A 16,865-nucleotide genomic window follows, 5' to 3' on the forward strand; every position below is an offset into this window, starting at 1 on the left:
CGGTGCAGTACTTCAATCCCCGCGCGCTTCTCCAGGACTGATTCAATTTGCCCACAAACCATCTGCAGGAACCCCCAAAAGCAAGAGGGAAAGTGAAAGAGTGACACTCAGCTTTTTCTCATTCTGCCAGACCTCCCTGATGTATTGCTGTCAGCGCTCCCTGATGTACATATAAAATTACATTATTTATACACATGAGTGCGCTCAGGAACACACATCAAATGGACGCATGTACTCCGGCATTATTATTGGTTCTTTTTGAACCAGACAACTTAGGAACATATGTGTGTGATATACAATACATGTGTGATATATACACACACACACACACACACACTTGTAATATTATATAAATTATGTGACATTGAAGACCGGAGTAGCGTCTGCTGAAAATGCAGTTTTTGACATCACAGGAATAAAAAAATCAATAAAAAAACAGCTATTTTAAAGGTACACTATGTAACTTTTTTAATCAAAATTTATATAATGAGCGAGTACATAATGAATCCATCTTCCAATACGTGTTTTTGTCTTATCCTGAATCACTACGGTAAGACTATAAGTTATATTCTGACTATTTTAGTAACTGCTGCAAGTAGTTACAAAAGTTACATAGTGTACCTTTACATTTTAATAATGTAAAAAAAAATGTTTTACTGTATTTTTGATCAAATAAATGCAGTCTTGTTGAGCACAAGAGACTTCTTTCAAAAACAAAAAATACTAAAAAATTACTTTCTAAACTTTTGAATGTTAGTGTAAAATATTTATACGTATTTATACTTCCTAGGTGATTTCTATGAATGGTTTCCTTATACTGTAGTTTTGAACACTTTAAGCTGGGATAGAAGAAATTATTTTAACATTAAAAAAAGGTAACTTCAATAAGGTCTCATTTGTTAACATTAGTTAATGCATTAATTAACATGAAATAACAATGAGCAATACAGTTGGTACATTATTTATTAATCTTTGTTAATGTTAGTTAATAAAAATGCAGTCGTTCAATTGTTTTTGTAATAAATGTTGAAATAAACATCAAATAAGATTAATAAATGCTGTAAAAGTATTGTTCATTCTTAGTTCATATGATGCATTTTCATATTTTCCTTTTTTTGTGTGTGTGTGTTAGGTAGCTGTTTGTGCATGTATAAGATCTGCAAAGTTACAAAATTCCCAGTCTCCCACAAAAAGACTGAAAAAAAGACTGAACACTTCCAAAAAAAATTCAAACTACACAGATCAGCTTTAAGAAAATGCCTCAGTCTTTTTTTATCCTTTTCTCTCTGTCTCTCTCATGCTCTTTTTCTAAGGCAGAAAGAAAAGTGCAGCCCAAAGCCATTTCAGAGACTATTAAGGGTAGAATATGCTGTGTGTTGATGCTAGCACTTGCACGATGTTAGTCTGAAAAAAAGAGAAAAGAATGAAAAACTGCTTTTCCTTCAGGTCTTTTTCTGTAGATATTGTTGGTGTCATTGTATTACTCTTTTGGAGACTACTGCAGACTTCATGAGGACCTCAAGCTTTCCCCAAGCATCGTCTTGTGTTTGGGCAGAGGTTAAAGAGACAAATCTTGAGCTTTTCAAAAGCGCTGGGGTTATGTCAGTATGACTGTATGTTTTCATGAGGACTATAGTCCGCTGAGCTCTTCTGGGTGATTTACTGTGGCTTTCTCTCTGTGTTGCAGAACCCGAGGGGGTCTTTCCTCCAGAGGTGGTGACCCTAAATAGCACAGCAGTGAGGGTGCTATGGGCAGCTCCTCTTGTTCCAAACGGAGCAGTCACACTGTACTCTGTCTATTTGGATGGCCGACTCTATGAGTCCACTAGCAATGGATCCGGATCACTGGAAGTGGGAGGACTCTTGCCGTTCACCGTACACAGTATTCAGGTCTGGCCTTCTGTATCTAAATGCACAATTACATTGTTTTGGTAACACTTAACTATGAGTTTTCATATGTTAACATTTGTTAACTACATTAGTTAACATGAACTTATAATGAACTGCACTTCTACAGCATTTATTAATCTTTGTTAATGTTCATTTCAACATTTACTAATACATTATACAAATCAAAAGTTGTATTTGTTAACATTAGTTAATGTACTGTAACATGAACAAACAATGAACAGCTGTATTTTTATTAACTAACATTAACAAAGATTAACAAATACAGTAACAAATGTATTGCTCATGGTTAGTTCATGTTAATTAATAGATTAACTAATGTTAACAAATGAAACCTTATTGTAAAGTGTTACCATTGTTTTTTTATTTACTGTATATTATACTTTGGGGTCTGAGACCACATTGAAAATCTAGGCTCTGAAGGTTTTATGATTTAAAAATTGGTAAAAAAAATATTCAACCCGAGCCATCAAACTGACATCATTAGAGAAGAAATGGCATTCCAGAGCGGAAGCAAATTTTCTGATTTTGATTAAAGATTACCACGACAAAAAATGTTTTATTGTTCACCACAAGACTAGTAATGTGTGATGAAAAATTAAATAGGGTAAAAAAAAATATATTTCATGACGACCAGAAAATTGGTGGCATAAAATAAGGATTTTACATTTTGAATTAATATTTATGTTTCTGCAATGTTTGTCTAATTAAATTTGTGTTCATTTTCAATTGAACAATTTTTTAGTGGTCTCAGACTTTTAGATTCCTTTTCATGTTTTTTATTTAACCTGTACAGTTGGACTGCTATACTCTGTGTTTAGGTGGAGGTGTGTACCGTGTACGCGTGTGTGAAGAGTAACAGCACTCAGGTGACCACGGTGGAGGACACACCTGCCCAAATCAGCAAACCTCAGATTCAGGTGCTCAGCTCGAGGTGAGTCAGTCAAGCAGACACAGAAGGGCTTTTTATGCTTGAATTAGTAGTTAAAGGGGTGGTATAATGCCCTTTTCACAAGATGTAAAATAAGTATTTGATGTCCCCAGAGTGTGTAAGTGAAGTTTTAGCTCAAAATACCCCACAGATATTTTTATATAGCATGTTAAAGTTGTCACTTTTTGAGGGTGAGCAAAAACGCACCGTTTTTGTGTCTGTCCCTTGAAATGCAAATGAGCTGCTGCTCCCAGCACAGGGGGCGGAGCTTCAATTACCTCCTCACACAGACATGCACTGAAGATTTCAAAAACTTTTAGCCTTTAATGTTCAAACATAAAATTATGGAGACATTGATGGAGAGACTCAAGAAGTAACAATATGTAGAATGCAACAGGACATTTCTGAATGGTTAGTTGATGAATTTAGGTAGCTTATGTGTAAGTTATCTTCTAGTCATTGATTAGCATATTCTGTCATGATAATCTATAAATCACGTTCCCGGGGCAGGGTTTATGTAAATGTTAGGGTTTGTGATGTGAGTAACCGGGGAGGAAGCTTGTGTAGTCCCTATCAGCTGTTTGTTGTAGTCCTTTCTTTAAAAGAAAATATCTCCCTTTGCTTCACGTTTAACACTGCTCGTAATTTTTCAGGGTTTACAATTAATCCAGGGTATTCATAAGCTAAAGTTTTACACTGTACATTCCTAAACCCTGTATTAACATCCTTATTTACATATTTGCGGTGTCAGTGTCACTGATTGGATGATATGTTTACATGTAGCATTGCGCATCCTTATATTATATATTGCTGACTGTAAAGTGGACTTTGCAGATTGTTCCCAATGGTCTTGTTTTTTGTCAGCATTTGACATTTGTCCCCTCAAACGCTGAAACCTCTGTTTATACAACATTTACGCAACAATTATTTTATTTTATTTTATTTTATTTCCACTGGAAATAGGATATATAGTTCTCACCTGTTACTGTTGTCTTGCATTGAATGTTCTTAGATGAAGTGCATCTTCAGCAGCTTGAAATGGGTTGCATCCAGTGAAGTACACAATATAAGACTGTACTGTGACTGTACACAATATAAGAAAATCTTACACATGCCACAGTGTAACAGTGTAAATGCTGTAAAATTGTGTTTTTGAAGGGACAAGGGCTCTGTGTGCCATAGTAAGCCATAATTCACACATTTTCTACAGTGCTGTCTCCCACGCTCATGTCATATCACCAGTGTGTTGTACTTCTCTCCCAATAGAATACTAACTACTGATCGATTGGCCCGACATGGCTGGCCGTGGCCTACACATGCCCCAAACAGTTCATTTATTTGCCACGCTAGATTTGCTCGAGTGGAATTTAATCAATAGCTAATTCATTAATTCTTTCTCTGGTGGTTCGTGGGGGCTGGGCACAGGAATCGGTTGCTGGCTTAAGCCTTGATTGAAATATGACAAGTGCTGCAACCGATGGCTTACCCGCTGCTGCTGCCCAATATGAATTCCAGTTATTTTTCTCCATGAGGGATTAACGGTGGACAGCAATGACACCCTTTGTAATATAATACTAATGCATTTGTTATGGCAAAGCTGTTTCCCCATCCCCCAACCCTCCAAAAGGAATGTAATCATGAATAATATTTTGTGTTGTAAAGGCACACAGTAACCACCAAACGATTCTCTGTCTGTACTTAAAAAAGGAATCCTTGTCACATTTCATGATTTCCTAATCAGATACTAAGGTCTGTCAGCTTTAAGTCGTCCGGGGCCTTCATTATCAATTAGCTTCCTCATCAGGGAGGGGGCAGAGGAGAGGAGAGAGACCCTCGCAAACCGTAATTATGTCATTCTGCACGTCTTACATATGTGACAAGAGATTTGCAGAACACAAAAGAGATGGGCAAAAAGCAAAGGAAGGCAAATCACAGAGCGGTATGGATATTATCATGTGTGGAGAGCAGATGAAAAAGATGATGAAAACAAAAGCACATTTCCATAAGGTTATGGCTACAGTTAAGAAAGAAAAAAGGCTTGTTTAATGGCTTTTTTGTTTTTCCTCCCTGTCTTCTCTTCCTGATAGCATAGCTCTCTGCAATGTTCCTTAAAGCAGCAAGCTGCCCCGCCATTTGTGAATTTTTTTTTTTTATGTTTTGTTTTGATTTCTTGTCTTGTTTTATTTATTTATTTACTAAGGCAGGTAAGAGTTGCTTACAGTATGCCACATCAGGTTTCCCAGTGTGTGCCAGTTAAAACGTATTAATTTAAAGATGATCAAAAGTACCTTAAAGTACAGGGTAATATACAGTGTTGGGGAAAGTTACTTTTAAAATAAATGCATCACAATATTGCGTTACTCCCTAAAAAAGGAACTAATTACTTTTTATGGAAAGTAATGCATTACGTTACCAACCATTACGTTTAACAACAAAAAAACAGCAACAAACAAGCCTCAGGCTGGAGGAAATGTAAATTCACGCCTGTACAGTAGAGGGCACAGCTCAAACAAACCTTTCAGCTGTGCTGCTGTGCTGCCATTCTGGATCGCTGAAGATAGAATGCAGGAGAAGAAAGTTCAACACTTATTTCAGCAATAAAAAAATTTAACAGAAATGTGATGTTTATCTAAAGTCATTTTTGCTTATTCGTATGGTTGAGTTGTATCATCAAATGTCAGCAACAAAGACATTGGTTAATAAAGTGAGATTAAAAACAAGGTATATTTGTGTAATTTAACATTTAATTATTGCAAGTTTGCATACATTTTTCTGAGTTTGCATTGTACAGTTTCGATTCATTTCGAGGAATACCCAATCAGTTTTTGTGCAAGTGAGATGAGTAAATATATGTTCGCATTTTCTAAAACTAAAATAACCATCATGTTTACACAGCGCACACAACACCTCTGCACTTACTCACAATTTCTCTCAACATGGGGACAGTAAATCAGTAAATAAATTGGAAAACAAATGAACTTGAGTTACTTATTTGAAAAAGTGTTACTGTGTTACTTTACTAGTTACTTGAAAAAAGTAATCTGATAACATAACTCACGTTACTTGTAATGCATTACCCCCAACACTGGTAATATATGATACAATATAGAAACACAATAGCCCCTTTCGCACATACAGTCTTTACTGATAAATTAGTTTACATTACCAGTAAATTACTGAAGATTACCGGTATTTTGCACGTACGAGGTCAGCATGCGCTGACGTAAGAAGTGATTTGGGCCAATCAGAAGCCGTTGAAATTGCAACGGCTCTGGGCCCTTCATAAAATGATGGCGCAGATGACGCGTTTACTCAGTCAGCACTGTTTACAAATGTCTTCAAATTGGAGTGATACCGAAACTAAAGCGCTTCTCCTCGTCCGGGCGGATGAAGAGATTTGTCAACAACTTTAGAGGTCACTTCTGGTTAATGACATCATCACAGAGGTTACTGGTATTTTGGAACTAATGTGTGAATGGTCTGTTACCAGTAAAATGCCAGAACGCTGTTGCTTTTGTGAACAGCACATTTTTCAATTTACCGGTAAAGTTGTTCTGGCAATTTTACGGTAATTTACCGGGATTGCTGTGTGAAAGGGGCTAATGTTGCTAAATGTTGGTGTTACTACTACTAAATATTACAAAATGTTTAAATTGTGGTACCATGTAATTCTTGTAGTACAACTTAATTATGTAATATAAATATCTAATATTATCTTAATATCTTAAAAATCTAATATCATTTTAATGACATGGTACCTGTCTCAATATTTTATCCAGTATCTCAAACCAAGCAGTAGTGAACAAAAATTGTGCTTTTCTGTGGAAAGCCAGCTTCTGCATGATGAGTGGAGAGGAAAATCAATACAAGAAGTACATCAGAAAAAGAAAAGATGACACACATCATAACTCATACTGCTCAGCACAATCTATTTGGCTGTAGTAAGTTGTAGAAAGTGCTATATAATGAGGTGATTATCACCATTTTTTCTATTATATTACATGCTTCTTCCCCTTGACAGTGATAGAATAAAAACAAAGTATGAGCTAAAACCAGACTGTTTAACTTTGACAATATACATTACACCAAGTGGTGAGCAATATTTGTGAAGGTGTTTTATCTGTGCTGTGTCTGTATACTGTGTGTGTTAGATCAGTTCAACTTGAATGGCTGTCACCTGGTCAGCCCAATGGCATTCTGGGAGGATATGACGTTTGGCGAAGGACTCTGCAGTGGTGTGAGGAGCTGAAATCCCAGCAAGTGTTTCCTTCTCAGACTCGCTGCTCGTACCTGGAGTGCCCTGCAGAAAAAGACTTCTGCGGCAAGACCTGTTATAAGCCCGAGACACAGGTAACTACAGAGAAACCTCATTTAAAGTGTTACACTTAGACCATTAGTTTAGCTCGTAAACTATTCCATGAAGAAACGGTGGCGTATGTATCAGTTTGAGTGGCTGGTATTTATCTATGAAGTACAGTCCCTGTGATTGTTTTCAGTAAACAGATTAACTTGTCTTCTGCAATTGCTGCCATCCTGGTGTTATTGAAATACAGCCAACTTGGCAAGCAAACACAGGCCATACGTCTCCACCAGCTTAAATCAGACAGTAATACACTAGAGACAAGCTCACAAAGAGAACACAACTCAGATAAGGACAAGAGCTCTCAAAGCTGTAAAGCAGTATAGTAGAAAAATGAGTTTTACAGAGGCAACATTATACACTAGTGATCATGTGTTAATGGAGCTCGTCTTGAATTCAGCATTATCTAAAGTTTAAAACATTGTGAAAGGTGGCTTGTTTGATTCTTTATTAGTGCCACTAGGAAATGTCATCTATGGTATAATTAAGAATGTCAATTTAATGTGTTGTTTTAATTATAAAAGTTTTTATTTAAAAAAGACTCAATAGATTTTCCATATTTTCTGTAATAAGGGATGCTCCTATTGTCAAGGAAAATTTAAGCTAGACTAGCGATTGTCAAGCATTTAAGACCCCTTGTTGTCCAACACTAAATTCCCCCCAGCAAATATTGATATATACAATTAATTTGATTGATTAAAATGTTTATAGTTGGCATAATATTTTATTCCTCCCATCTATGTTATAAATGCATGTTATTAGTCTTATTGTGGAAGATCAATCATGTTTTTTTCCCCATTTTATTCATATCTTCACATCTCAATTTTTGGGTGAAATGACAGACTTCTCCAATCCTTTAGTCCATTTAAAGTCCTATTAGTCTATTTTTTATTTATTTATTTATTTTACAATTGACTGCAATCTCACACTCTGCCTTCATCCAGTGGATTTTCTTTTTCGATAATACATATAATTTGGACTTTAATCGCTTGACAACCCTTTTTAATGTACTTTACCCGGTCTAAAATTGTGTTTTGATGGCAATTATGTACTGTATGCCCAAGCTTTATTTTGTACTGTCTTCACACATAGTGGTTAATTCTCAGGAGTTTGATAAACCGGGTTCAAGTAGGTTCAAAAGTTCAGACCTCTCAAAGGCACAGCAGAGGAGGTATTTACTGTATGCCATTTTTCTACTGGAAGCTGGGCCAGAAGGTAAGGACAATGTCAGTGGCTCAGGGCAATACAGATTTTTCAGACGCCACAAGAGTATCATCTCAGCGCTGTAGAGAATCTATCCTGTCCTGATTTCTCGCCAAAGTAGGCAGTGGAGTCCGGCTAAATATAGCCCACCGCTGTGGAGCAAAGAGGTGGGCTGGATTTCTACCTGCACTCACATGCCTCTGCGGGCCCTCAGGGCTGAAGCATTGCCACCTCTTTACTTCTTAATTGTCTTGAGGAGTGAAAAACTTGTGTGGATGATGTATTTGAATTGCATATGTTTTTGCAAACTTTATCTGTGTATGTGTTTTATTGTTGCAGGTGTGCTGTGCAGGGGCCGTTCACAGCCTAAATCAGTCCCATCAGTGTTGTGGAGAGCGCTATGTTCCAGCTTCAAAGGATTCTGGGAGTGTGTGTTGTGGAGGTCAGTTTGTCCAGCCTCTGTCTCAATACCAGTGCTGTGGAGGATATTACATACTGGTCCCACCAGGTATGTACTCAAATGTGAATTCAAGTTAGGTTGCACAAAAAATCTCAATCTCAATATTGCTTATTTTCTGAGCATTGATTATTTTACAGTGTATAGATGATTGTTCTATACGTGTTTTGTAGGAGAGGTCTGTTGTCCAGACTCTATGGAACGGCGTGGATCTGTCGGTCTCGGGGACTCGTGCTGTGGTGGGAGTCCTTACGGCTTTGGAGCCGGACAGATCTGCTGTGGGGGCCGTCTTTATGATGGCTTCAGCTCCCAGTGCTGTGGAGGACAGCTGGTCCCTAGAGAGGCGGTGTGCTGTGGGGATGCCGACCAAGGAAGGCCCCATAAACATGTATCAGGTGAGCGTCCAGAAACATGCTTGCAGAACAGTGTTGAATTGTATTGTATATTGCTGTTCAAATGTTTGGGGTCAGTGGGATCCCTTATGTTCATCAAGGCTGCATTTATTTAATCAACAATACAGTAAAACAGTAATATTGTGAAATATATTATTATTACAATTTACTGTTTTCTATTTTAATATATTTTAAAATGTGATTTTATTCATGTGACGGCAAATTTTCAGCAGCCATTACTCCAGTTGTCAGTGTCACACGATCCTTCAAAAAACATTCTAATATGCTTATTTAGTTCTTAATAAACATTTCCTATTATTATCAATGTTGAAAAGAGTTATCTGTGTTTGTGGTGTTCCAGACCAGAGTGTGTACGCGGTGCGGAGTGAACGTAATTTTTCATAACCTCTTGAAGTAAATGCTATTGATGGCACAGCATTTTTGCATGTCCCCCATTACACTTATCATAGAACAATCCATTTATCATAGCTGCTTGTTACTGTTTGGAATGCCTTTATTTCGAGCCTTAAATCCTCTCCTGATTCAAAACTAAAATGTGGCACTAACTTTAAATGGGGCAAAGCACGAATGGCCACTTCTTTGCAGCTAAGTTTAGCCCTCACTCCTTAGTGACTTTCTAATGACACTGTGGAGGAGTGTCAGAGGAGCTGAACCCTCTTGGGGTCACCCAGGCTCCCCCGCAGTGCCCCACTAAAGTGGGCACCTGGGCACAGATGGGCTGGATGGGCACTGGCCCTGGTGTCAGCCATCTTTGTCAGGCTGGATGATGGAGCTGAGTCTATCTAAACACCAACCAGAGCTGTGCCAAGCCCACAGCAGGCTCCCAGGATGCAACAGAACTAATGGCCACCATGAGGTCAGCGGCACCAGTGTATTTATCAAACACAAACAGTCTATAAGTCGTTAGGTGGCTTCGGTAGCATACTGGGATTGGGTCCAGTAAACATTTTCAAGCTTTGGTTAATCACCCTGTCCTTGATGTACAGTTTTTCAAAGCTGTTTTTGTATTTTTGCTTTTTTTTGTTTTTGTTTTTTGAGGAAGCTTAATCACTTCACTAATTTTACTACATACCTGGAGTTATTTCAGAAGCTAGCAGAAACATTTTTCTCTAGATTAAATCACTGAACGCCACAGCGCTCGTTCACATTACCTTGAAATTCTCTTCATTCCTTCATCTTACTGAAATAAGGCAGATGAAGAAGTCATCGCTCATTAAAGAGAGCATCCTGGGGAGAGCATATGTTATGATGGATAGTACCGTTAGGATAACTAAAGGCCATTTGCCTGGTAGCCACACCGCTGGTTCATGATGCTGAGGGCTCACGCCGCGAGCTCCACGCTGGCTCCTGACGCTGTCAGCCTGCTCTATTATTGAATGAGCTACTTAACCTTGATAAAGACACCCCAACTCACCTCAAGGTTTTGTCTCCTTTACCAGCAGTGAGTGTCTCTGAAAATATAAGCTAATGGACAGATAACACGGCATATGTCATGAGCTGGTATCCTCTTCTATTGGCAGAGAAGGATGCTATGTGAGTCAGAACTGCAATGTGCTGTAGACAAACATGTATTTGGTTAAAGCTTTGGGTGTTTAATAAATTTTATTAGGGATATAGAGTAGCTGCATATTTTGCTTATTTTTGATGTTGATGATATGTGAGACCAGGTGTTACAGGGATTTTACCACAGGGAAGGGGTGTGTTCAGATTCAACTTGAAGCATAGTGCCTTAACCATGATGAAATCACTGTAATGCATGGCCTCGCTAGTCTGATTTTTCTTATAAAATACCAGCAACAGAAACATAAGATATGCTTATGTTTGTAAGTAGTTGTGTGTATTATTATTATTATTAATAACTATAGGCCGTTCTTCCATCAAAAAATGATATACACTACTGTTAAATTGTTTGTGTGGAAAATAAATGGTGGAAAATAAAAGAGCTGGATCTATTCACAAGCAGTTTCCTTTTTAATCAGAATAAACTCAGGAACACACTTCTTAGGCTATGCAGGAAGCAAAAACACAGGAAACAGAATAACTTGGGTTTTTTTTTTCAGATGAGTCTTACAAAGAATGAAACACAGGGAAACTGCTAGTGACCAAACAAGATTATTAACATGACACAGGTATAACACATGAGGGCAAATCAAAAACCATGGCCACTGATCAACTAACACAGGAAACTGAACTGGGAACAGTGCAAATCAAACGCAGATCAAACGTGACATTGGGAAATTAATACTTTTATTCAGCAAGGATGCATTAAAGTGATCAAAAGTGATAGTAAAATCATTTAGAATATTTCAAATAAATCATGTTCCTTTGAACTTTCTATTAATCAAAGAATCCTAAAAATTCTATCACAAAATTGTTTTATTATTTCCATGCACAACCATTTTGGGCAACAACATTGATAATAATCATTAATGTTTCTTGAGCATCAAATCAGCATATTATAATGATTTCTGAAGGATCATGTGACACTGAAGACTGGAGAAATGATGCTGAAAATTCAGCTTTGCCATCACAAGAACAAATTACATTAGAAAATATATTAAAATAGAAAACAGTTATTTTTTGAATTTCTGAACTCTGTTGTGCAGAAATGCAGTGACATTGTGTTTAAGCTGCATGTGCTCCTCCAGATTGTGTAAATAGAATCACAGGCAGTTTTCTGAGGATGTCCCACTGAGATCCAGCTGATGGCCGATGGAAATGTGATTACCAGGTCCCTAAAGTGCGATCTGTCACACATTACACTCTACCCTGTCAGGACTCGCAGCGCTCCGGCACAGTGGAGATGGAATTGTTAGAGACAGCCATCAGCTGTTTGAAAAGCTTCCTGTGAACCAATCCATGATCCAGTCTCAAAACAACTGCTATTAGTCAAATTACAAAAGAAAATTAACATTGTCACCTTTTGGGCACAGTGTATAAATCACTAAAGAAACAATCAATTGATCAATAAGTCAAATAATAAATCAATTTAGACCAGCATTATTTGCCATACGAAGTCTCTAGTAGTTAGAATGATTACAGAGTTTTGTTTGACAATAAACACTTTTTTAGACCAGATTTCATAGCATCATAGACATAGTTTATGTTAAAAATAAAAATAATTAAATAAAAAAATATTTATTATACTATATTACCTTGTTATTTATTCATATTTGGTATTAACATTATACCTAAAAATCTAAATGATTAAATACTCATATACTCATTTACTGAAAAACTGTTGGAATACAGCTATTGTTTTCAATTTTAGTTTAAGTTTAAGATTATGTTTGTTTAATGAAATAACTAAAACACAAGAAAAAAAGAAAAAAAATGTTTTAAATTCTATTTTCACTAAAAAGAGTGGTAATTATTTTGGTATATAGTGGAATAAAAACCTTTAAATACATTAAAAAATAATCTGTGAACCTTTTTTTAGTAATGAAGCAACCAAATCATTGAATCAGAATTTTGAATATATTCATTGAAACATACCGTTTGAACTGATTGTAGCAAATTAACTTACCAACTCTAACACAGTTTTTTTCACAAGTTTATAACACAGTCTTAGAAAATATAATGACCAAATAAAAAACACATCACAATCATCAGAATATTAACAATGTTGCTTAATTATAACCTGGCATATAACCCAGATTTAAAACTAGTTACAGAAACAATGACATTTGTTTGAAGGGGAACTGTGGAACATTTCATCATCCTCCATGACAAGTTACAAGAGCCTTTAAACTGTCTAAATCCAATCCAGTCTTCTGAATTTTTCCATTTGAGACATGGGAAACAGTTTAGACAATAGCCTTGAGTAATACAGGGTATTACTGTGCATGTCCCGCTGTCCTGTTTAAAGTTTAGATTTGGATTACAGGGTTCTTTGCATCTGGAGGCTTGGTGTCATACAGAGAGATCTTTTAATATCTGCTTATGTACAGAGCTCTGCTTAAAAGCACAGTGCCTGAATCACATTCAAGGTTAAATCTGAATATTTTACACCATTTAAGTGTTAAAAGCTTTAGCGCTGTGTATGTGTGTGTGAGAGAGAGATCATAAGAGTGGGTGTGGAAATGGCTGTGACGATGTCAAAAAAGTGCAATAATTAAATATGTTCTCAAGGACACAATGACCATTTGCGAGTGGAAATGATCCCGGTGGCTGAATGCGTCAGTGTCTGCGTTGTATTTGTTACTGCACGAGCGCTTCATCATGGCTCATATGTCCTCATATTGTTCTGCCAAAGCTGTCTTGCAAATGACAAGACATGAATGCCAGAGAGGGAATTATTCCGAACACACGCCTGGATCTTTTTTTGCTGAGACAGATTGGAGATCATACAGATTAAGACCATTTTCTTTCAACAGTTATGATGATAGCTTTTCTTACCTTACTCACTGCTAATAATCTCAGTTAATAGGCTTGAGCAATTAAAGCATTTTGCATGGCTCAACTACTAATCACAAAGTACAGATTCCTAATGCTTTGCACGTATTGAATTGAACTAGTAGTGTCGGACCACTGATGGTGACGCTTTTGATGTTTTAGAGTTGTTTTAATAACAGAGTTAGTGGTATAGTAGTTTTATACATTAAAATTAGGTCATGTTTTAGTTAAATTGCAATACATTCTTTCAGAATTTTTAAATCTTGTTTAATGTGAATATATACAAAAAAAGCATTGGTTTGGAAAATCCAGACAGAGATTCATGTTTTAATGTGCAAATGCTTGTGTGCACTTTAACATATATGTATAAATTAACATTAACAAAGACTAATTAATGCTGTAAAAAAAGATATATATATTGTTAGCACGTCAACTAATGCATTAAAGGTGCAGTAAGCAATTTCTGAGAAATGTTGAAAGTGGATCGGACCCTTGTAGCCAATCAGCAGTAGGGGGTGTGTCCACTCATGATGGGGGAGGAGAGAGAGGGAGATTTGAATAAAGACTGTAGAAAGAAAGATGGCTGAGAGACATTACAAAAGAAGAAATGTTCAGAGGAAAATCACTGGAAAAATAAGGCTTATGATCAGGCAAGAGCTTTAGGGCTTAGTTTAATATTAGAAAAGCTTTCCATCTTTTTCCTGGAGAGACCCAAGCGGGAAGGCCTGAAAACAGATGCCAAGGTTACGTTGTTTCTGCTCCATACGTGAGAAACATTGGTTTTATTCATTTATGTATTCCAGGTGTTCCTGAGGGAGAGGTGAAAGAACAGCACATTAAACTGACTTTCTTCGTTTCATCCGTTGGCCGTGGTTGCATGTGACAGAAAGTGCTTGGGCAGCTGTAATATTTTCACTGCTCTTTGGGGGAACTGAAAGGAGGATCAAAAGGGGGAGATTTAAGCTTGAACATAAAACTTTAAATGCACATGTCCGAAACACAACAAATGGTACTTTTAAATGTCACTGGGTTGTTGTTGTTGTTTTTTTGGGGACCTCATCCTGACTCTAAGCCAAAACCAAAACTACTACTGTTTGAATAAAAGGAAAAACAGTTCACAGAGAATGCATTATTACATCCCACTGCATGCGTTGCTTTTCCATAGTTTTCCCTTTTAAAACACTATATTGACGTGTTTGACTGTTTTACTCACATCTTTTACATGACACAGCGTTCTAAACATGAGACGCTCAAGAAGTTAGACTTTTTTTTTTACACAAAGACACATTGGGCCCTATTTTAACGATCTGAAACGCAAGCGTCAAGCGCAAAGCGCAAGTAACTTTGTGGGCGGGTCTCCGGCGCTGTTGCTATTATACCGACTCTTGCGCCAGGCGCAAATCTAAAAGGGGTTGGTCTGAAGTAGCTTCATTATTCATAGGTGTGGTTTGGGCGTAACGTGAAATAAACCAATCAGAGCGACATCTCACATTCCCTTTAAGAGCAGGCGCGCTTGTTCTAAAGCGGATTCCTATTATAACGGCGGATTTGCCAGACGCGCGCCAGGAGCGGTTCACAGCCGAGGAGACCGACGTTCTCGTCAGGGACATTGGGGATGGAGAAACCCACCCAAATTAACTTCGGTTAAAAAGGCGTATGATAATTTGGGTAAATGTGTAAGTTAGATGTATGCTTTTATAACAAATTGTCTATCTATCTATCTATCGTAATAATGTATGATTTGCAAAAATTAAAACTGCTGCTTCTGTGTAGATGAGAGAATCAAAGTGCGCGTTGTGCACACGCTACATTGATTATGGCCAAGCAATGCAAGTTGTATATGCTAACAGTTAAAGGTGCAATAAGAGATTTCTGAGAAACATTGTTGATATTTGAAATCAACCCAAACAAACACACCCCTCTCTTAAAGCTTCGCCAACCCAAAATGCACGAACACGCAATGCAAGAGTGCATGTCTCTTTATCATAGCTGAAGCTAAACAAAATAATGCTTCACTGAAATATAAAGTTAAGATGACGAACGAACGACAAGGAATATACAGTACAAGATTATATACGAACAAGAGTTTGTTGTGAGTCGCCAAAAAGCACATCAGCTCCAGACAAACAATGACACTCAAAACTGTCCTGTTAATAAAGCTAACATTACATCAACAATTATATCATTACATCACCCGAACGTTTGATAGCTTTTGGCACATTTACTTTTTCTGTAAATTAGTATTTAACCAGGATAAATACATAATAATGTACCTTGTAACATGCAACTAATAAATGAGTTCACTTGCAAATGATCATTTAAAAGAAAAAAGTAAAAAAAATCACAGTTTCTGAAACATATCTATTTTTCGAAGATTGTAATGTCCAATATTCAAAGCACTATATAGTCCTTTTGCTCTCTGAGCATGACTTTGAATGTGCTCAGCCATTTAAAAAACAAAAAAAGTGCTTTTGTTTGTACGAAGTTTTAGTTTTTTTGTCCAAAGGCTTGCGTAAGCCACAGCACACATTTTTATCAGTTGCTCATTGCATGCTAAATATTTACTTATCATTAAGTGATTGAACCTTAATTCACACAGCCTAAGCACCTTATGCTCGCCTGCGTTCACTCGCACTCTAATGAATGTATGCAAATCCATAATAAATCTGAAGATTAGCTAAATCATTTTGCGGTGCTTGAAAAAACAAAGTGTGAGCTAAAAGGGTGCTCATGTTTTTTGCGCCGGGCCTACACCAGATTTAGCAGGGGCAGTGGTGTTCCCTCCTGTTCCTTTTCATGGCACGGCGAAGATGGAGATGACGGAAAATGAATTGTTTTAGCTGACAGGCCAAGGTTAAGTGCGGAGAACAAAATAGAGGGACATCCCCAGCCAAGAGGTCAGGGTGTCAAAGTTCACTGCTCTTTAAATGAAATATCATGAAAAATGGAGCGCTGCTGGGATGGGACGTGATGGCAGAGCTATTTTGGAAAAATTGTTGAGCTGTTTATTTGCAAGTCATTGGAGCTGAAGTAATGCACCCTGGGAATTGCCACCAAATGCAGCTCTGCAACATCTGCTGTCCCTAAGTGAGTTAGAGCACGTCAGACATCTTTATGTCACTGCAGAGATGTGATGGATGCGGCCTCTAGAAAACGTTGCATAAAAATCTGCTGCGCCGTTTTGGCCGTTAAGTGAAA

The 16,865-nt window shown here is 37.3% G+C and overlaps 1 protein-coding gene across 1 annotated transcript in view; it reads left to right on the top strand.

The window, feature by feature from the left end:
* ush2a (Usher syndrome 2A (autosomal recessive, mild)) overlaps window positions 1–16,865 on the top strand; it is a 209,485-nt gene that overhangs the window by 134,327 nt on the left and 58,293 nt on the right. Inside the window, exons 46-50 of the mRNA XM_082142594.1 lie at window positions 1,688–1,890; window positions 2,730–2,842; window positions 6,991–7,189; window positions 8,742–8,910; window positions 9,033–9,254. Of these exons, the coding sequence (XP_081998720.1) occupies window positions 1,688–1,890; window positions 2,730–2,842; window positions 6,991–7,189; window positions 8,742–8,910; window positions 9,033–9,254 (906 nt within the window). The remainder of the gene's footprint in view (window positions 1–1,687; window positions 1,891–2,729; window positions 2,843–6,990; window positions 7,190–8,741; window positions 8,911–9,032; window positions 9,255–16,865) is intronic.

This window comes from Leuciscus leuciscus (assembly GCF_965113295.1).
Source record: "Leuciscus leuciscus genome assembly, chromosome: 17".
Taxonomy (NCBI): Eukaryota; Metazoa; Chordata; class Actinopteri; order Cypriniformes; family Leuciscidae; genus Leuciscus; species Leuciscus leuciscus.